The sequence below is a fragment of the Neopsephotus bourkii genome, unplaced genomic scaffold (genome assembly GCF_033783945.1).
Source record: "Neopsephotus bourkii isolate Nb327-2 ecotype Australia unplaced genomic scaffold, CSIRO-AGI_Nbou_v1 NB_838, whole genome shotgun sequence".
Taxonomy (NCBI): Eukaryota; Metazoa; Chordata; class Aves; order Psittaciformes; family Psittacidae; genus Neopsephotus; species Neopsephotus bourkii.
The window spans coordinates 2,755,780-2,778,248 of record NW_026901334.1 but is presented as its reverse complement, the minus strand read 5'-3'; the positions used below and the strand labels follow the sequence as shown (position 1 = coordinate 2,778,248).

General features: G+C 48.2%; 1 protein-coding gene across 2 annotated transcripts in view; it reads right to left on the bottom strand.

Moving 5' to 3' along the window:
• Positions 1–18,767, bottom strand: part of REXO1 (RNA exonuclease 1 homolog) — a 37,616-nt gene extending 18,849 nt beyond the window's left edge. The window contains exons 1-3 of one of the 2 annotated variants that reach the window (XM_061356003.1): positions 18,497–18,767; positions 3,379–5,171; positions 773–874 (exon numbers count right to left, since the gene is read on the bottom strand). In XM_061356003.1, the coding sequence (XP_061211987.1) occupies positions 773–874; positions 3,379–5,171; positions 18,497–18,677 (2,076 nt within the window). In that variant the 5' untranslated portion in view covers positions 18,678–18,767. Of the gene's footprint in view, positions 1–772; positions 875–3,378; positions 5,172–12,288; positions 12,755–18,496 lie in introns of those variants that run through there. The other variant, XM_061356004.1, reaches the window with a different exon arrangement.
• Between the last annotated feature and the right edge of the window lie 3,702 nt (positions 18,768–22,469).

Here is a 22,469-nt window from a genome sequence, read left to right as displayed (position 1 = left end):
GTGTTGACCTCAGGGCTTCAAATTATTAAAAGAAACCTTTTCTAGGCAGGGAAGAAAGGGAGAACAATTAATTTGCACTCCCCAGCTCTAATCGGTGCCTAAGTCTCCACTCTTATCCTGCTAGAACATAAAGCTGACTAATCTGTACTCAGCACCTGGAGGGAAACACATTAAACCCTCAGAGAAAACATGAATTAAAATCCCAGTGGGAAAGAAATAAAAGAAATCAGAATGTCTTCCTTGGCTTTTTCCTGTTATTTTTCACCTCTGTACTTTAAGTATTTTCACAGTTGTGAAAGAAGAGTATCAAACAAGATACAGTTGGTATCTTGGCTGATTGGGAACAGACACAAGGTAATGGTTTGAAACACATGACAAAATTCCTACAGCTATCATTTAGGTCCACAAGACAAAGAAAAGTACCAGCAGACCCAGACTGACCTTGGGTCCAGCTAGTTTTTATTTCAGTGATTGGATGAAGCTATACGAAGCTCTCAGTCCATCTCAATGTGTGGCAAGATGCAGAACCCATTTACTCTTCCATAGCTTACCCTTGGTTTTATGAAAGTTATCACAGTTTTGCTGCCATTTGTAACATGCCTAGCCATCCTTTTCAGAAATCAGAAAGGGGAGGGAAGAAAACTGATGCAGATGGATTCCAGCACTAACACTACTGCTTGAAGCTAGGCTGCATTGTTTGCCAGGGTTGTAACAGGACAGAAAATCCTCACTTTCCAGAATCTAAACTTTTGCTTCTGAGAGTTTCACTTACATTTCCTTGTTTGACAAGGTGAGAGATCCTCCTTTTCTGGCCAGGAAATAAGGTAGTTAAATTCTCTTCTGTCTTTTCTTCATTTCCTTCCTCTTTGGATGGCTGGAAAACAAAAGAACAAGCTTCCAAAACTGAGCAGATTTGAAGATCCCTCTCAATGAGGAGATCTGAAAAGTTTCCTTTATGGTTAACAGAAAGTCCTTGCAGGTGACAGGTGAGAACATGTGGTCAGCTGCTCACCAACTAAACCAAACCTTGTTTTGAACCCAAAAGCCACCAATGAAGCCAACAAGCAGCAGCAGCACAGTTCTCCCCCCAGCAGTCGCTCCATGAGGTGTGTACTGGAGTAGCACTGGCACGATTCACAACAGTCCCTACCTGCCATCAGAGACTCGAACAGCTTTCTGCCAGCCACTCACACCTGACCTTTCGTGGCATCTTAAAATGCAGGGGGTTTTGGGTTGTTTTCTGAGAGAACCTGGGAGCTGGCTCATTCCTGCCCCTTGTACAACATGCTGACAGAGCAGGTCCTGAACAAACCTGCTCGGCACCAAACCATGGTGCCCACACTCCACATTTAGAGAAATGTTTCCCTGCAGTTTTATCCACAGCCCTATCTGCAGAAAGAGTGCAGTGACAAAGCCCCAGGTCACATACCTGTATGGCCAGAAACTTAGGAGGAAGTAACAGCCCCTCTCCAAGTAAAGATGCTTCCTGAGCAAACATCTCAGGCTCGCTGGGAGGTGCCCAGAGAAGCTGTGGCTGCCCCATCCCTGGCAATGCTCAAGGCCAGGTTGGACACAGGGGCTTGGAGCAAGCTGCTGCAGTGGAAGGGGTCCCTGCCCATGGCAGGGGTTGGAACTTTAAAGGCTTTGGGGACAGACTTTAAAGGCTTTGAATTTGATTCCGCTGTTCATTCATATAAAACACACTTCCTAGAATCATAGAATCAACTGGTTTGGATTAAAGATTTAAGATCATTATTGATTTAAGATCATCAAGTCCAGCCATTGCCCAGCACTGCCAAGGCCATCACTAACCCATGCCACTGAGGACCTCATCTACATGATTTGGGAACACTTGCAGTGATGGTGACCCCACCACTGCCCTGTTCCAATGCCTGACAGATACAACCCTGCCAGCCTCTTAGAAATGCAGCAACAGAGCTGAGGGCTGGATGTGGGGATGAGCTCAGACTCCACTAAGGCTGAGCTTGTGTCCATCACCACTGAATCACTTCACTCTCTAGGAACTCGGTCTGTTAATTCAGTTACATCCCTAATAAACTCTCTCACACAGTGATCCTTCCAGCTGGAAAAGTACCATGCTTCCTACACGTACCTTCCCTCTGGACGAGCATGTTGAGACCAAACAACACTGGTTCCATCTACAAAGTTATTCTATACACAGTGGAAAAAAATCCCCTACCCTCCATAAATGCAGAGGGAAGCAGGTACCTACTTATAAACACTCATTGCTCATACAAGGACCTCCTCCTCTGCAATGCATGTTCCTCCCTTTTCAAAACAGAAGGAATTATTCAGGGCAGGGATATAAGGTGAAGCACATCAAAGGACACACACACAGGAGGCTGCTGACATCTCAACACTGCAGCTCCGTTAACTGTCTGCAGTGAGTGGCAGCCCCTGGTTCAGCCCTTTCTGAATCCAGCCCATTTGGAAAGCTCTCAATGGATTAGGATTTCCCACTATAGATTAGGTGCCCTTAAGCTATTTTCACTTCACCTGGGCAATTTGGAGAAACAAAGCTAAAAATAAAGCACTCTTTCCTAGCTGGGAATTACAGCAAACACTGAAGAAAGAACAGCTGAATTTTAATCAACTGAAATCAAGTAATGCATAATAGTTCAGAAGGAAATCACTCCACTGACCTGCTTTATATAGTTTCTTCTACTAAAGCTTTTCATAGGAGTAGAAAAAAGGACTTGTCAGCAACACAAGACTTCTCTCTGAACGTGTCAGGGCCATGACTGCAACAGAGGGCTCAGCAAAAAGCTTTAATAGTCCAGCTATCCTCCCCAAAAGAGGAGCTCTCCTCTCAACACTGCAGATCCTCACTCTGGCCTCCCCATACTGAAGGCTGTGAATGGGAAAACGTTGCTCACGGCCCCTTCACTCACCCAGCTGACAAAAGCCTGAAACCAGCACTCACTTCTGATGCTGATAGTAGAATAAAAGTCCACAGTCAATCATGCCAGGAGAAACTGCTTTTCCACCATGCAGTGTCATGGTTCCTGCTGAGCTCACCCTGCCCCTCCTTCAGATCAATAATCACAGAATCATGGAATGGTTTGGATTGGAAGGGACCTTAAAACTCACCCAGCTCCAACCCCTGCCACAGGCAGGGACCCCTTCCACACAAAAGGTAATGTAATCCTTACATTTTACAGCAGATTTTAATCCAGCAGGTAAATTCAAGTGCAAACTCTTCAGAGAACTCAGTCATGACAAGGGTTCTTCCAACAAATGGAGTCTCCCTCCATAGCCCTTTTCAGCTCCTTAAGATAAGCAACACCACTAAACTAAATGAAACCAGAATCCTTTCACATTCAGAGGTGAGAACCAAGCAACCCAAACCAGCATTACCTGTTTCCTCAGCCTTCCCTTGTCTTCAGTTTTCACATCTGTAGATTCATTAAAAATCCTGAGACACTCTTCCATTGGATCTGATTCAAAGTCCAAGTCTTTCTCAAGGATGGAATAATCAATGTCATCAGATGTTGAGGAAGATGATGATGATGATGACTTTGACAACTTAGAGCGCTTCGCTTTCTTTGTCCCTTCGTTTTCACTCTCCGAGTCTGAACCACAGTCATCACCATCCGAGTCCGAGCTCACGTCAAGTAACGTGGATGGCAAAGGCCTGCCTTTGTCATCATCATCTCCACTCTCATCACCAAACAGATCAACATGACTCAAACTCTGCTGCTTCCGACCCTTCTTTGGATCTCCTTTTTCTACAGAACTGACCTTTTCTTTCTTTCGCTCCAGTGCCGGAGTCTTGGTCCCTTTCTCTTTGTTTTTATGACCAGAGGTTTCTTTGCCATTTTTCACATCACCTGTTTTCAGCTTGGAGTCTTTCTTGCTGCTCCCCAGCTTCTCTGTGCTAGAGCCTTTGCTGACACTTTCACTCTTGCTTTTCCCTGAACTACTGCTGCCCAACTTGGATTTTTCTTTCTTAAGTCCATCTGCTTTCTCCAACTTGTGTTTTTCAGGTTTCTTAAAACTCCCATCAGTTTTCCCTTTGACACTTTTCTCTTTGCAGTTTTTCTCCTCATTCTTGGGTTTTAATTTTTCTTCTTTTTTGAGCACTTTGTCTTTTTCTGTACTTTTACTTTTCTCCTTCTTACCAAACTCATTTAGCCCAGGTGTTTTACTAACATCTGATTTCTTCCTTTTTGTTTTATCTTTTGAGTCTTTGTTTTTATGCTCGATCTCCTGCCCGTTCTTACCAGCACACAATTTCCCTGCTTTTGCACTCTTGTCTGATGAGTTTTTAGCAAGGTTTTTCTGTGACCTTGGATGGCCTTCCATGCCATACTGCACTGCTGTTTCTTTGCTATCCTGGGAAACAAAGTCATCCACCTTGGTGCTCTGCTCTGTGTGGGATAACCCATCGCTTGACTCACTTTCAGAACCAGCTTTTGATTGGGAACTAACAGAAGTTGCTTTATATTCCACATCAGCCTCATCCTCAGAGGAAGAGAACCTGGCACACACTTCTTCATCATCATCAAGTTCTTCACAGAACCTCTTTCGTGAAGGAGAGTAAGACTCCTCATAACTGGACACTCTACCCCTTTTGGACCCCTTTGGCTCGTTTGTCGTAGCTTTGCTCAAAAGCCTCGCTGAGTAATTTGAAAGTGGGTCATATTCCAAGTCTGTAGAAGGCTTTGAGTCATCAATCACATATTTACTGTTAGTAACAGTGCTACTGTATTTTTTATTCTGTATTACAGCCTTGGGAACATATTCCAGTGAGCTCCCTTTAGATCGGGAAGCATCCAAAGTGTATTTACTTGACCAGCTAGCAGCAGCCAGAGGAGTAGGGTTGTAGTCCGAGTTATTATTAAAGTTGTAGCTACCTGGATTATACTCTAAGGAGGTAAATGAATCATTCTGTGTCCCACCAGCTGACACAGGTGTATTTGAAATGAGTGAGGAGGCCTCTGAAGCACTCAACTCCTTTGTGGTTTCTAGCAGCTCCTCATACTTCTTCTGCTCTCTCTCCACTTCGTTTTTGACTGCCTCAATGGCTTTGTTGACCAGCTCCAGCTCCAGAATACCGGGTGTCACGTCTGTCATGTCAGCCAGAGCACCATCCTCCACCTCCAGCGAGGGCTGGGGCAGCTCGGGGTTGTAGGGATCATAGCCTCGCTCTACGAAAGAGAAAGAAAACAGAAGTTAATACCAGCAACTGAGGTACATTTTTCTTTGGAGTAAAATTATTTAAAAAGTCATTTTTTAAGGTCTGCTCTCATCAAAACCCAGTACTGAAAGACACCACCAAAAGCCATGCTCTCAGCATCACAGAACAAATGTTCGATACCTAAAGCTACCAGTGAAGTTGTCTGCTCAGCAGCAGGCATGTGGCTAGACTAGATTTTACAAACTACTCCCAGGGCTTAAGGGCTAAAGATCTATTAACAAAGTGCTTTTATTACTCATGGAAAAGCTCTATTAAATTAAATATTCTTCAGGGCAGCAAAGAATAATCTTTGTATTAAGACAAAGAGGAGCTGAGTAGGAGCAGAATTATCTGCTTAATTCAGCGAAGTGACCAAGGGAGGAAAGAGGATTCCAGTATGAAAACTGTGGATTAGGTTCTCACTTACTGATGCCAATGCCTAAAGCCCACTGAAAGCTTTCAATACTCCCCAAAGCTCAGGATTTCTCTCAGCAGCCGCAGGAAAACCACTCTTATCTGACAAGCTGAGTGCTGCTAGTAAGAAAAACACTATAGGTGCAAAGGCAACATGACTCAATCACACAGAACAACCCCCAGAATGGGAAAATGAAACACCCAGAACATTTCTCTTTTCAGACAAGTCCCTTTGGTGGCGTCTCTTACGCTGGCATTTCTAGGACTATGAGCAGAGGATACACTTTGACCATGCTGCACAGCTCTACAGGGGCTGTTCTGGTGAGTGCTGGACCACCCTACAGAACTGTGTGGAAATGGCAAAGCAACCTGTCCAAGGGACAGCTTCCAACTGGAGAGTCCATCAGAGCTCATCTTGAAACATTCATCTTGAAAAGGGCATGTGAGCAGTTGTCACAAGCATAAACACACTCAACTTGCTGCCATGATATCCCAAACTCTCCCACCTTCCCATCTCCTGGTGAAAAGGACAAGGAAAAGGACGTCACTTGCGCACGTGCAGTGACACAGAACAGGCAGGAAAGTACCTTCACCTTGAAAAATTAGATTAGTAACATAGGAACTCAGCATTTAGCAAGCCAAGAGAAGTGACAGGTGAGTTAATAGCTGCTCTTTGATTTGGAACAGATTTCAATCCTTGTTTTATCATAGTGTCTCTGGATGCTGCTGTGCCAGAGGGACTTCTTGTTCTTTGCTAGGCCAGTAGTAAAACTGGCTTTCCAGCTTGAGTATGCAGTAGAACAAGACAATAGCAGAGAGATGAAAGATGGGGAAAAAACCCAACCTGCCAGGTCTAAGAAGGACGACAGAATTCTTGTTAACAGCCAGAAACAACGTGTTTACAGGGGCTGTTTCTACCACTCTCACAAGACTGAGCTTTTACTTGGACTGGGGGCTTTTTTAAGAGGATCTGTGACAGCACAGCTCCCTTGGCAATAAGAAAAGAACCCATCTCACAGTTAGCAGAGCCAGCCTCCAAGGAAGCAGGGTAATAAAGGACTGGATTACAATAAAGGCAACAGCTTCATAAAATACTTTTTAGCCCCCTTGGGTTTGCAAAGATTTTTTGCCAAACCGATTAGCTGCTGATTGAGCAGGGACCCTGCACAATCACAGCCTGATGGTACCAGCTTCCAAAGGACAGTCTGAGCTGTGCCCAGGACCAGGAACGTGGGGAAAAAGGAACAAGGGGATGTATTTCTATAACTAACTTCCCCTCCACTTGTTGCAAAGTGATTTCCAACCAAGCCACAAAGAGCATTTTCAAAACTAATGTCTGCTCATCCCCATTATACCCGGCACAGCCGATGCATGGCAGAAGGTGGCAAACCAGAGCATCTCAGTGAATGGTGAACACCAGACAGGTTGATATCCAGAGCCCACTTAGAAAAAAAAACCATGAAGAAATGCAAGTAACAATGGAAAAAAGCCTAGATGCAAACAGCAGCACCATCAAGGCTAGTGTATGTAAATAGATTATTGGAACAAGCAGGTGTAAATATTAGCCTAAGCGCTGATAAAGAACAGTCCTCCATACCCACCACCTCATTCCTTACCCCTTTGTGGCACATAACTCCATAGTGGTAGAGAAGCCAGTGCAGTGAAGACTGAAGGAGTCAGCTATTACCCAATAACTCAAGATGGAGACCTAAAATTTAGCACAAGCATTGTTAAGGGAAGAGCTGAAAGCCTGGAACTGTGTGCAGAGACAAGTATTAGGCGGCCTGTAAAGAAACAGAGGCAAGAGTATGGATCTAAAGACTTGCAAAATAAAAAGCCAAACACTCCCACACTAAAACTAACCAGAAAAACCCAACCCAAACTACATAAAAGACATCTTGTTCACATAGAAAAGCAAACTATTTTAAATCTATCAGGATACAGAGAAAATAGTGATCATCTAAGCACAGACCTGGAGAAAACAGAGATAACCTAAGCACAGACCTGGTGTCTGATGCTCTGCAGTTCATCTGTAGTAGAAAACTAATTGCACATTTCCTTTCAATGGAATGACCAGATGTAAAACTGCATTAGAATCTCTGAGAATGCCAGCAAGCTTTGAGACACTGGCATGAAAGAAAGAGCTCTTTTGTAGGCGTGTAGAGGCCTGATGGATTACCCACCACCGCTGATCAAAGACTACCTTTCCCATGAAAGCCACTTGTGTAAGTGGGCTCCGTGATACTCACCAGGGCTGTCACCTTTGGCCATGATACATTTATACGTAATGTAATGGAAATACAACCAGAAGGGGTTTTATTTAAATATACACACAGATAGATGGAGAGCCATAGACATCCAAGTGTCCAAAGCCAGAGAAATCAAATATGCTGTCTGAAATCAGGCCACCTTTTCTAATGCTTAATTGTCCTCCCAGGAAGCTAAGAGAGGAAATGAAAGGAAAGGATCTGTGGGTAACTGAGCCCAGAGCTAGGCAGGCAGGGACCCAGCTACACCCTCCACCCCTTCTTAAAACCTGGATACAGGAGCCAAAAAAGCTTCAAGCTTCAGCATTTATTCCTCTCCATTTCAAACACTACTAGAAATACCCATGGTGTAAAGAAAGCTATTCTGATAGACAAGGTGTCTGCTGAAGCAAAAAGAGATGCACCATGTAGTGAACTAACCCTGGGGATGGATGTAAAACTGAGTCTAAGCTGTCCTTTGAGAATCACAAGACAAGACTTGAGATGATAACTCCATATAGGATTGTGAACGAAACTGCTATCAGGACACTTTAAAATACAAACTTTTAATATATTAATGTACCTCAGACATATGAAATAGTCCTTCTAAGACACAAAATAAGTGAAATTAACATCAACACTATACAGACCAAGTGATTAATAATTTACAAAGAACTACACTGAACAATTTATTTCACCTAGAACTCCTTTAGAATACACCAAAATGAACTGCACTTAAACCAGCCATTTCAGCCCAAAGTACTGAGAATCATAAATCAAGATTCTTACAAAAATTAAGGTTGATTGGGGTTTTTTCCTGGTTACAGTCCTGTTGGTTCTGGAAAATGAGGCCTCAGTTCCGAGGTGGAGCTGTTTTATTACAGCTTCTACAAGCTGACAACTCCTTGCTGTACACTGGTCCTTCTAGTTTGTGCAACAGGGAAAGGCAGTAAACAAAGGCTGACATCAAAGGAATAATGCAGTCCAAGGTCACCTGTTTGATGTTCAAACTTACTTCACAGTGAATCATTCTGGAGAAAAAAAGATGTCCTTCTCTTTAGTCCAAGCACCCTACCAGAACACATATTTCAGATGCTTTAAATACAGAAAAGCCTGAATGTATGTCACGTACTGGTTGCTCTGGAACTCTTGCATGGGGGCCATGGATGACAGCTACCTTGCTTCCAGATGTAACAGAGGTGCTAAGGAGCAATGGCTGCTGCTAAACAAAAGGGAAGCAAACATGAGATACTCTCACACTTACAGCAATGAGGATCTCAGAACAGGAGGGTTTGTTGGCCATTCTGCAGAGGCACCAGCACAAGCCAAAGGACAGGGAACACTTCAAGCCCTGTCACCACTGAAGCCACCCATTCTCCTGGGTCACCTGGAGCTGGCAACAAAAGATCCATTCACTGGGAGAAGGGGAAGGTGAAAGCTGTTGGGAGACCTCTTTGGAGAAAAGCATTTTTACGTTAAGGTCACCAGGGCAGCTCTGTTAGCTTAACAGCCTGCCTGTGTTTGCAGTGCCAGCACTTAGCAAATGGACCCTTGTGATTACCAAAAAATTAGCATTGGAAAATTATTTTAAGCTTTTTATTTAATGCACTGCAGGAGAGACAGCGGCTTCAAGAACAAAATGTTTCAGACAGGCTTCACCAGGAGGCTGAGTTCTGCTACTCTCCAGAAGGAAAGAACACAAAAGGAATGGCAGCTCTGGGTACAGGCCTCATCTGCAAGCACCCAAAGCAAGTTTCCAAATCATTTCACAATAAGATCCATATTCACACTGAGATTTAAAATAGTACATTTCAAATAATCATCCAGAGTAAATGGGTTAGGAGGGCAGGTAAGAGGAGCTGAGAGAAATGTTTCACCTTTAAATAGAACCCTAGTACTAATGATTTGTATTATTTTTTTTTTTTGCTCCTTCTTTCTCTTTTAAATAGTAAATTTAATTATGAAAAAATCAGTATAAAAAGCATCGATAACCTTGCACTGCTCTAAGAACATGAGGGAAGCAAGGCTTCAAAGGTATTACAGCCACTCTAGTCCAAGCTGGCCTCTCCCGATGCTCCCACTGTCCATTTCACAGAACCCCAGCCTGGGTTGGGTTGAAGGGACCTTAAAGCTCATCCAGTTCCAACCCCTGCCACGGGCAGGGACCCCTTCCACTGGAGCAGTTTGCTCCAAGCTCCTGTGTCCAACCTGGCCTTGAGCACTGCCAGGGATGGGGCAGCCACAGCTTCTCTGGGCACCCTGTGCCAGCGCCTCAGCACCCTCACAGGGAAGAGCTTCTGCCTAAGAGCTCAGCTCAGTCTCCCCTCGGGCAGGTTCAAGCCGTTCCTCTTGGCCTGTCCCTACAGGCCCTTGTCCAAAGCCCCTGTCCAGGTTTCCCGGAGCCCCTTTAGACACTGGAGCTGCTCTAAGGTCTCCCCTTAAGGACCCTTCCCTTCTACAGGCTGAACAAGCCCAACTTCTGTTACTCCATGAGAGGTATCTGATGCCACAGCAACAAAGTACATCGTGAACCAACACAGTCATTTCTTCAGTGGAAAAAAAGAAGCAAATATGAGAAAAGAAAGTCTTATATTAGCAAGGCTGAAAAAGGTTTGAACAGTCATCCATCACACTGTGGTATTTTTAAACCTGCTGTGACAAAGCCTGCTTTAGGTCAGGGTATGGTTTCACCAGGTGCTGTTGGCCAATGTAAGTGCTCAGTGCCACCAAAGGGCTCTCTCTGTGGGCTGAAAGGGTTGACCAGGGGGCTCTCCAGCTAGTGCCACAACCAGAACAGGGAGGGGTGGGTCACACTGAGGAACAAGAGCAGCCAGACACCATCCTTGTATGAGCCATAAGCTATTTGCTCAGCTTAGCCTCCCAGGACTGCTGACACGCTGCAGGCAGAGAGGAGTGAGTGCTTCAATCCAGCTCAGGCATGGGCCATGTCTCTCCCGAGCAGACAGCACTATCATGGAACAACTCAGGGAGAACGTTAGGGCACACCCCTCAAAGCAGCTCAGACAGCAACACCTCCAATTTGAGTCAGGAAAACACAACTTTGTCCATTTTTGTCTCTGGCACAGCAGAAGAGGCATCTAAAAGGCCCTCAAGCCTACTGAATACAGTGGCTTCACCCTCTCGATAGCCTCACAGAGAGTCCTGGAGGACAGCTGGGACCACCACGGCTCCCCACAGCAACACCAGTTAAATATGAGGCTGCAAAAGCCAGAATACGATGGTCAGGCCCATGCAAAAGCCATCATTTACATTCCTGCATGGCCACAGTGATGTACGGTCCCACCCGCCCTGGTGCTAACACAACAGTGGGAGGCAAAGAACATCAGAGGCAGGTGACAAGTGGCGTCTCACCATTTTAATCTGGGTACTCAATGTTTGGATTCTTTGGAGATTTTTCCACTCCCTCTCTCATTTTAAAGTTTTTCCTGAATATATAAGAAAAGTTGAAAGTCTGTTTGGGAAAAAAAAAAAACAACCAAAAAACAAAACATAAGGGATTTATTTTATCTGTTTCTGGGGAAAAGGTCAGAAAATATTTCCCTATCTCCAGTAAAAGTGCCAGGTAAAACTAAGGATTTATTCCAAAACTTAGTTACCAGAGCAAGTAGTCCTTGCAGAGAAGCAGAAGGAAAAGAAAAAGAAAGGAAATATTTCAAGTATCCTGGTGTCTTCTTTTCCCTCTGTTCAACTCCACCTTAAGAACTTCCTTTGCCCAGCGTGGTCACAAGCAGTAACAGTTCACCTCACCCACCAGTCCCTTCATTTCAGCCACCTTCTGGCTCACTCAAGATAAGTTATCTTCGCAACACCTGACTTTTTTCTTTCATTATTTTGGGTGAAGAATTTCCATTTAAGTTTTAAAAAAAAAACCCAAAACTACAGTATTTCAATACAGTCAAAGTAGACACTTTTAAAAACAATATTCAAAACTAAAGAAAAGCACTTTTCAAGCCCTATTCCATTTAAGAAACTTCAGCTGTGACTTATGAAGGGCTAGAAGCAAAACTTACACAGCTTTTAAAACTTGCCCAGCTTTGGTTAATTCAAAAGCTGGAATTAGCACTTCCACAACTCCTTTAGGACTCAGCCACCTGCAGCTCCGGACTCCTGAGCAGCAAACCCCACACACTGCCTGCTCCTCAGCGCAGATCCTTTCATAAAAAGGCTGTATCCCACAGGGCAATGAAAATCCTGGTGCAACAAAACCCTCTCCAAGCAGAGCTTTTTGCATCCTCCCTTTACTTCAGAGGCAGATGGAAGCCTGAGGAGCGAAGGTCTCACGTTAAATGAATGGCTAACACGTGAAAACCTCTCTGAAGAAGGCCCTTCTCTTGCAGTTGCTTCTTCACATCCTGCAACCCACACGAAAACAAGTTCACAGTTAAGCCAAAAACTTCAAAGAATTACCTGAGCTCCCCGTGGTTAATAAATACTGCAGATATTTGTTCATGCTGTACTTGAGGCTTTTAATACCTGCTTGGTGCTGCTAAGACACTCCGGCAAAGGCTTCTGGCACAACCCCGCTGACCATGTGCTGACAAAGCACTCTCTGGGCTGCAGAGATAATTAGGGCAGGACTTCCCAAGCCAAAGTCCCGCCTTCACCCTCATTTACTCCCAGATGGGACTGGGTTTTACTCGAGTGTCTGCAGGGGTTTTTGGACTGTTTGGTTCTTTCGCAGCACTACTGCGATCAGCTTGGGGGATCTTTTGATCTCGCTTCCCCAGCCATACGCTTTGATTTTGACTTGATTTGAGCAACACAAATTGGCACACGCGATGGTCTCCCCAAGAATGATCCCCAGGGTCGTGCTGTGAGATCTCATTGAGCCCACAAAGCAACACGCTTCCCAGCCAGAGCCCAAAACTATCCCATTTCTCCAGCCCCACATTCCATGCTCAGTCCCAGCAGGGAAGGAGGCTGCAGGGCAGGGAGATGACCTGACCTGGCCCTGCCTGTTAGTGCCTGCCTGTGCCTGCCTGCACCCAGCGCTGCTGCCTTGCTGGTACTGGGTGAGCTGCCACCTCTCATCCGCCTCGCCCAGCACCGGGAACGTGGTTTGGGAAACCCTGGACCAATGAGTTGTGCTTTCCACTTCCTCAGCACTAACACAGCCCTGCAGTGTTTGATTAGAGGAGGAAAGGAGGGCTACAAAGATGATCAAGAGGCTGGAGCTGCTCTGCTCAGAAGCCAGGCTGAGAGAGCTGGGCTGGGGCAGCCTGGAGAAGAGAAGGCTCCTGAAGGGGAGACCTTAGAGCAGCTCCAGTGCCTAAAGGGGCTGCAGGAAACCTGGAGAGGGGCTTGGGACAAGGGCCTGTAGGGACAGGCCAAGGGGAATGGCTTGAACCTGCCCGAGGGGAGACTGAGCTGAGCTCTTAGGCAGAAGCTCTTCCCTGTGAGGGTGCTGAGGCACTGGCACAGGGTGCCCAGAGAAGCTGTGGCTGCCCCATCCCTGGCAGTGCTCAAGGCCAGGTTGGACACAGGGGCTTGGAGCAAGCTGCTGTAGTCGAAGGTGTCCCTACCCGTGGCAGGGGTTGGAGCTGGCTGAGCTTTGAGGTCCCTTCAAACCCAAACTATGCTGGGATTCAACGATTCTATGAAAAATCAGAGGAAATGTTTCAATGTCAGGTAAGATATTCCACACTGGAGAGAGAAATCCCATCAGAGGAGACAAAGGGCGCCTGCGGCAGGCAGAGAGCAGGGAGCTCACACACACTGGCAAAACTGCAGCACCTCCAACACCCAGGCAGGTCACTGCACCTTTAGCCTTCAAAATCCTCCTGGCTTGACAGAGATTTGCTCCCACCTCCTGCTTTACACGTCTGTAACCTGAGCAAGGAGGAGCCACACGCAAGCTCAGGACCAAGTCTCTCCACTTGCAGAAAGACCAGAACTTGGCAGTGCCCCATCAGCCCACACTGAAATCCCAACACACAGAGCAGCTGCAGCTGAGCACCCACAGGAAACCTGCCACCACTGAGAGGGTACATGACCAGAAATCCCCAACTGCTGGGAAGCCACCACGCTGATGGCCATGAGGAGGCATGGCCCGACCTTACCATCACGTGGCGTTTCTGTTCTTCATTTCAGAACTCTGTAAGAAAAACACCATCCACTGGTGACATTTTGGTCATTCCTGGCCTAAAAAAACAATTGGGGTGGGGGGAGCAGTATGAGCAATGTCCCCCACATGCTACAGCACCCAACACTCAGCCACCCCATTTCCTCTCCCATAATGAAGGCAGTTAAGAAATTTCCATCTCATTCCATTTCCCTGTGGCAAATACAGCTATAAAAGCTCTTTCCTACAAGAAGCTCAAGAAGGAAAATGCATCTGTAAAGGCCTTCTTTCTCCTCCTTTCTACACATGGTGTGAACCTCCACTGCAATATAAGTAATGTCAAGGCAATCCCAGACAAAGCAGAGAGGGTGCTCCCACCAAACATGGCAGAGTTTGATGTGCAACCCCTCAGTAATGTGCTGTTTTGGGAACCTGACCAGTGAAGGAGACAACAGCCTTGATCCCATAGTGACACATGGGCTGAGAAGGATTAAATCTGCCGTTTAGCATTTACAGAGCCTCCTTAGGTTTTACCGAACATCATTTCAAGTACACATCACAGCTATCCCACGTGGTTGCTTTTTGAATGAAGACTCTGAAGAAGGGAGAAGCAAAGTGTCCTCCTTACATCAGCGACAGGATCAGCAGAGTTAAAGCTGGGGAGATAAGCCTAAGGATTTCTCTGCAACTGAACTGGGCCAACAGGAGCCAAACACTGTTACAGCAGCTTAACTTGTGGGCTGGGGAGTGCAAATCACAGGGTACCAAACAAACCCACCCAGACACCTTTCAAAGATGCCATCAGCAAAGCCTTGCCCACCCAAATAGAAAATCCACACAGCAAGAAAACTGCTCCACCACCTCTGACCATACCAGAAAAATGCCTAGCAACTGCCAAGACACACCAGTCTTAAGTATTTCGAGCTGGGTGCTGAAAGCTTTGCTCTTCCCAGCTCATGCTGACACAAGGATCAGAGCAGACAAAGAGGAACTTGGACCTCTCGACCTGGATGCAGCTTTTGGCTCCGGACTGAAAAAAACATCCACCTCCTATGCATCTCCTGACAGCTACCATCAAACCAAAGAGCTGGTTTCCTTAAGATATTTATGAAGAGACGTATTACGATTCTTTTATGTCTTTCAGCATACTCAGGACTTAGACTTTAAAGAGAGCCCTATTTTTCTCCTCTACAGCTCTTGAAGAGATGCTTTTAGGACTGAAGGCAGTTCTTCCCTCCTACTTACACAGCATGCTTTCAAAGCACTTCACACACATTCAATAATCTTTTCATCCTGCTCTGAAGCAGGTGGGGTTTAGTCATTTTGTAGCTGGAAAAAGCACTTCAGCCAAGTCAGGATTAGAATCTGCGACCGCCAGATTCCCAGTCCTCCACAGGCTCACACCCCACTTCCCAGCCCACCAACACTGCTGCAGAGATAAGGATGCATGCTGCCATCCCAGCACCTTCCTCAGCTTTCAGCCAGGCCTGGATTGCCACAAGCCTCCAGGTAGCCACAGTCTTCTAGCATGCAGGCAGATACCTGAAGTAAAGAAAAGGGAACAGATTTCCAGTATCATATATTCCAGAACTCAGAAATGTGCCCTATCTCATCGGCTCCCTCCTCACCTGACAAGTTTGTATTTACTGAGCTGCTTTCAGAGGGGAAGAAAGGGAATGCTGCAATATGGCAACAGCAGCAGGAAGGGGGGAACTCAGACCTCCTGCTGCTGCTGATCTAACAGGCACGGAGGCCTCTTCACCACTGTCTTACAGCAGTTGGGACCATAAGAGCACTGTATGAAAAATAAGGATCATCTACTATGAACATCTGAAGAGTCCACTCTTCAGCAAGTCTGGAATGAGGGGTGGGGGGAACAAAGCAAAGGGGAACGGTGCTATGTCCCAATAATTCCTCTTTTCACCTCCTCTCTGCTCCATCTGGCATGCATCCACAGCCTCCTCCCATCACAGCCTGGCAAGGCCAGCTCCACTCCTCAGCTTTCAAAAGCTACTTTCAAGGCTACAGAAGATCTACAAAGAATTTTGGGGTTACTGCCAGTGCTGCAGTGATCCTTAAACATCAAAGTCAACATCAGGCTCGAATCAATATGCTTAGAAGGCTGGCTCTTTAGATGTTATCCTTTTTTCTAAGCACTGTACCAGAAAACTATAACTCTTGGTGTAGATACCCACCTGCTTTGGCAAAAAAGTTATGTTTTCAAAGCTTATTTCTTGAGTGACACGTTTAAATAGGTCAAATATGCCCAAGTGCACTGTTATAAGGCTACTTTAAAACAAGACAGGCAGTTTCACTGACAGGGAGCAACTTCTGTTGGCTGAGAACCTGCTCTCAAGAAGATGGTTGCCTGACTGCCAGCTAAACTACTACACCCTCTAGTGTAAATCCTAAATACATCCTTCCAGGCTAGATGAGCTTCAGAGAGACAGAGGAAAAGAGCTCTCTGACCTGAACCCTTCAGTTGAAGCTAAGCCATAGCACTGCTTACAAAATAACTGCCAAAGCCTCTTCTGCTCCTATAGAAATCAGGCCCCTTTCGCAAGGCCAGCAGAGTCCTTTCTAAAAGGCAGCACTCTGCAGCAGCTTCCATTTCTCAGTCGAAACCAACATAGCAAAAATGGCTCAAATCCAACATCGAGCAGAGGAAGAACTAACAGATCCCTGTTTATGACAGCTGTGTCATACATCAGAGGCCAAGAGTTTGGGAAAGGGGGCAGGAAGAGGCACGGAGCTGGCGGTGGGATGTGGGAGGCAGTGGCTGGAAGTTAAGCCTCATGATCTGTTTGTTTCACAAGTGGCAGACATTTCTACCCAGGAAAACTAAGCCACGCTCTAGCTTTTGTTTTTCAAAAGCCAGAGCTTCTCCTAGAGCCCTAACACCACAATTAAACCCCTCTCATTCCCCAGAACACCAATTCTCCTGAGGCACTAACATCAAGCCAGGCCTAACAAGACACTGAGATGGTTTCTTTCTTGCCATTCACACTCAACTCTTGCATTAACACTTCTCAGATGGTATTAGAAGCCGCTCACACTTTCCAGGTGCACCAGGAGGTTTTACTAAAGACTAACCTTCGCTTCCCTATTTTGAAAATCAAAACCAGCACCTGTTCTTATTTAGTACAGCAGCATCTGTTTCAGACCAAAATGAGCAAGGCTGGTTCCAAAACTGACTCTTTATAGGTCTTTAAAGAGAAACAGGAACAGTAAACCGAAAGAGGGTTGTATCAAGCACCTACAGAACCATCCTGAAGGGTCATAGGGACCTTTTCAAATGCAAAAGAACACCGAAAGAGGAGAAATCTTTTGCCTTTCGAACATAACATCGGTCTGCCTGTGACAGACCTCACTAAGCTTCCTTTATTTTCAACTAAACCACAGTTGTGTTAAGTTGACCTGGTAACTAGGAGCCACAAAGAATTAACAGTCTTCCAAATTCTGGATAACCCAAAGTTAAGCAAACACAATAAAAAACCCCATAACTTGTGCTTTATTTTGACAACTTCTGCTTCAGGTTGTTTGAGACCATGCACACCAGCAAGAACACCTGCTGAAGGAACAAAGTTAACAAAAAAAAAAGCAAGCAGCATTCTTCTAGGGAAAAGAATAAAAGCTTTTCTCTCCAAATAAAATAAAGAGATCAGCAAATAATGTAGGTAAAATGACAAGAGTTGATGGAAGAACTGAGAACAATAGCTCTTCGAGAAGCCTGGCAGCACCCCGTGCCTTACACCAGTCCTCACCAGGAGGGGCTCCAGCTCATCACACCCCCCCAGGGCAACCCACCAGGACTGGGCTACAAAACCCATCTCCTCCAGCTCCCCAGATCCATGCAGCTCCTGAAGGGATGTGACAGCACAGCTATTGTCAGCAGTGGTTTGCAAGGCACAATGACACCTCATTGCCACGTGAGCCAGGTTGCCTGGAGGGACAAAGAAAGGGACCAGAACAGAGCTGCCCTCCTGCAGCCTCCATCCTGGTGACAGACAGGCTGTCCTCAGGCAAAGCTGTACTTTGTAAAGCTGCTCATCACCTCCCCTGGGTCAGACAGCAACTGCAGGATCCCACCGATGATGAGGCACGGGAGACACGCAGCTCTCTCACCCCAAATGGGGCAAAAAAGCCCCTTCAGATCCTCCTCCAGATGCAACAAGAGGTACCAACCAAGGGCCCAGAGCAAGGGCAGGGCTGAGCACAGCAAACACAAGAGCTCAGGGGCAAGGGGGCCCCACCTGGGTGATGGGGATACACCGCACTCGAGAGGGGCTTGAGGGGGAACACAAGAGCCCCGTGGGCAGGTGGGATTTAGAGGAGCCAGAGACAGATTCAGGCCCAGAAGGGCGGGCGGGCGTGAGGAGGAGGAGGAGGAAAGACACGGTCCTGCCCTTGCCAGGGGAGGACACGCTGCTGCTGCGGGGTAGAGACTGGGTGGGGAGCGGCGCAGGGCCGGGACCAACCCCAGTCCGAGCAGGGAGAACGACAAACGGAGGGGAAGGAGGTACCGCGGCCCAGGGAGCCGGGCCGGGGCCGTACCTGCGCCGTGACCGACTGCGAGCCCCGAGACGGGGCCCCCGGAGGCTCCGCACCGCGCCGCCGCCACCGGGGGGTGCCGGAAGTGGCAGTAGGGCCGGCGGCAGGGTGGGCCCCCGCCCGGCCCCCCGCCGTTGAGGAACGGGCAGTCGATGCCGCGGAAGTAGCCGGTGGATCTCAACATCCTGCCGGCTGCGGGGCGGGGCGCGGGGCCGGGGATGGAGGAGGAGCGGGCGGCGAGAACGCGCTCCCGTCTCACACCGCCGGTACCGGCCCCGCCGCCATCTTGGAACTGCCAGGCCCAGCAGCAAGGCCCCCGCGACGCCGCTGCCCGCACAGGGCTGCCCGCAGCGCGCCTGAGCGCGGCGAGGGGCGGGGCCACGGGATAGGGCGGGGCGAGGGGAAGCGGCGGGAACCTGAGGGGATAATGGCGGCCGCGGGGCGGCGGTCGCGCTGAGGGGATGCGGAGGGAGAGGGTGGCTTGCGTGTGGGGCGGCCGATGGCAACCTCATGGAGCTGGGCAGAGCCAAGTGCAAGGTCCTGCAGCTGGGTCGGGGCAACCCCAGGCACAGCTGTAGGTTGGGGGGAGAAGAGATTCAGAAGTGATAAAGAGAGTCCTGAGGAGAAGGACTTGAGGTGCTGGTCGATGAGAAACTGAGCATGAGGTGGCTTTAGTGTGCGCTTGAGCCCAGAAAGCAACCGTGTCCTGGGCTGCATCAAAAGGAGTGTGAGCAGCAGGACTAAGGAGGGGATCCTGCCCCTCTGCTCTCATGAGACCCCACTTGCAGCACAGTGTGCGGTGTTGGGGTCCCCAGCACAAGGACATGGAGCTGTTGGAGCGAGTGCAGAGGAGGCCATGAGCTTCTGCATGGAGCCAGGCCGAGAACATTGGGGCTGTTATAAAAATTCCATCTTGGCCATGGTCTGATTTCATTAATTGTTTATTACAATGGATTAATATTGAGAGGCAATAAGCAAGCAGCGCTGGGGAGTCTCCGCTCCACCCAAGATGCACCCTGAGATTTCTGGGGTACAGTCTCCTACGCTCCTCGGTCTTGGGTTTCAACCAATCCTGTCGTCTCCTTCACCCCAATATCGACATGGTTCCTTTTCATTGTTCTCCTGTTGCTGGGGGCTTATCTTTGGGTGAAGAAACTTCTTAAAAAGTCATTGAATTCCTTGGCAATACATTAACAGGGAATGTCTGTCACAAGCTTAACCCCCATCTTAGCCCCCGAAATTCCATTTCTTACATAGTTACTTATTCAATACACAAGTTTCACCTCATCCTGTAACAGGATGTATCTCTTGATTACCTAACCCCCTTCAGGCATTCAAGCAGTTAAACAAAGTACCCCTTAAAGTAACAAAGCGTTTGATTAGGAAGGATTATTCCCTTATTTCTTGTTCTCTTGCATCATTGTATTGACAGGAACATGTATGATTCCACCCAAAGTACAACGATGACAAGAACTCCTAAATTGCTGACACGAATCATCCCTATATACCTCACAGGGCTGCTCAGCCTGGAGAGGAGAGGCTGTGTGGAGACCTCAGAGCAGCTTCCAGTGTCTGAAGGGGGCTGCAAGGATGCTGGAGAGGGGCTCTGCATCAGGGACTGCAGTGATAGGACAAGGGGTGATGGGTTCAGACTGGAACAGGGGAAGCTCAGGTTGGAGATAAGGCAGAAGCTCTTCCCTGTGAGGGTGCTGAGGCGCTGGCACAGGGTGCCCAGAGAAGCTGTGGCTGCCCCATCCCTGGCAGTGCTCAAGGCCAGGTTGGACACAGGGGCTTGGAGCAAGCTGCTCCAGTGGAAGGGGTCCCTGCCCGTGGCAGGGGTTGGGACTGGGTGAGCTTCAAGGTCCCTTCACCCCAACCCATTCCTCAGGCAATCACCACACCCGTATTTACCACTGGGGAAACTGAGGCACACGGTAGCAGCAGTCTGATGTGGAGCTGGCCAGGGAGGGGGTCATGCAGGCAAGAGGCATGTGCTGCTCCTGGGTACCACCCGGCACTGCCTCTACCTTGAGCTTCCAGGGCATGGGTTCTCCCCCTTCGGCAGGCTGGGGAGGACAGTGAGTGAGCCAGCCCTTTGGAGGAGAAATCCCATGAAGCAGAGGCAGAAGCTCCAGTCTGGAGGGAAGGGGTCATGCGGGAAAGCCTCATCCCTTGTGAAAGGAGAGATGGGAGATAGGGCAGCGCACTGGATGATGCAGAGAAAGGCGCAGAAGGAGCTGTGCTGTGCCCTGAGAGAGGCCAAGGGAAGGCTTACAGGAGCTGTGGTTCATGGCAAAACCAAAAGACAAACCCCTTTATTTCCATGGCATCACAACAGGGCGATGCTGCTGCCCATTGAGTCCAGGAGCTGAGGACATCAGGAGAGGAACCCAGCACTGCAGCCGGCCAAAACGCAGGGCAGGGTGAGCAGGATGCCCGGTGCTCTTGGGTTTGGGACAAGCAGCTGCTGGCCTTGGGACCCCCAAAAGCAGGAAGCACAGGAGATGAGCAGCTCTTCTGGCAGGAGCCAACACAAGGTGCTTTAGTAGGTAGGTACCAGGGGAGGGCTTGCACTGAGCATCCCTACACACACTCCTACCTCCCTCAAGGGCTGCAAAAGCAAGAAGCTGGTTCCCCCCCCAAAAGAAAAGAAATCACTTTTATTTCTGTGATGTAAATAAATCTATTTTACATCATTTTATCTGTAGGGAGAGGACTGTGCACAGGCACACACTGAATAACAGCATTTCCCTTCCTTGTAGTTCTCACCCTGCATTCACTCAAATCCCAAGCTGGCAAAATAAACCAAAATAACATTAATATAAACCATTCTTTTCTGTCCAGACCTAGAGGACCCCACATGGGAAAACTGCCTGCAATGGGTTCAGGCTTTCACTTCCCCATGTGGGAAGGGCAGCTACGGTAACTGGGATGGGCACCCAGCTCCCAGTTAGCAGCACTGGAAGTGGTCATGAGGGTCCCTGCACACAGCAGGTAGGGATCCGGGTGGATCTGAGCTGTGACTGATGTTCTGCTCCCCAGCATGGCTCACATCCAACAGCCAAATGCCCCAGTTTAAGGAGACAGGAGAGGTTTAAGGAGGGGAACAACCTCGGGCAGGGTTGTCACAGGTCCTCACGTGGGAAAAAGGACAGCACAGTGGATGTGGGCACCCCTCAGGAATGAGGCCTGTGCTGGTGGATGCCCCTCTCCAGGCTGGGGTGAGTCAGTCCCTACATCAGGGCTGCACCCACCACCACCACAGCCCCTTTGTGGGGCCCTCACACTGTGATGGGCTTCCCCAGCACACTGGGACTGAACAGAGGATGCAGCCCAGAAACACGGCTCCAGAGCTGCCACAGGGGATGCTCCTGGCTTGCGCCTCAGAGCAGGAGGATGGATCCAGCCCTTGGGCACCCAGGCCTCTATGGAGGCCCCAAAACCTTATCCCCACCGCTCAGCCCAGGCCCAGCTACAGGCAAAGTGGGTCCCTGCCTCCCCCCCATGATCCCCACTCTGTGATAAACCTGTAACAGGGTGAATTGGGTTGAGTTCTGGGGGGAAAAGAGCCAAAAAAGAGGAAACCAGATGGAGATGCTCATGTAGCAGCAGCCTCCCTCCTTGCTTGTTTTACATCACTCTATAAAAGCACCTCCCAGGGCCCGTTTCTGCTCCCCTCAGTGGGGGGGTTCAGATTTTGTCTGCATCCATGTGGGAATTTTCCCATTGTCTTCCTCAGAGCTGCTCCGATGTCCTCATGCCAGGTTGTCTCTTCACAGGGATGGGCCTGTCCCAGTGCTCCTGGTATCCCATCCTGGTACATGATCCTCATGTATCCTGCCATGGCCCATATGGGAGTGCTTCCTGGCCCTGCTGCAGCATCCTGCTTCCTCCCCAGCCCCTCCATTGCCAGGGGTGCTCCATGACACCCCACTTCCCCATCCATATCCCTGGGCAATGGCGTGGTTGCTGCATC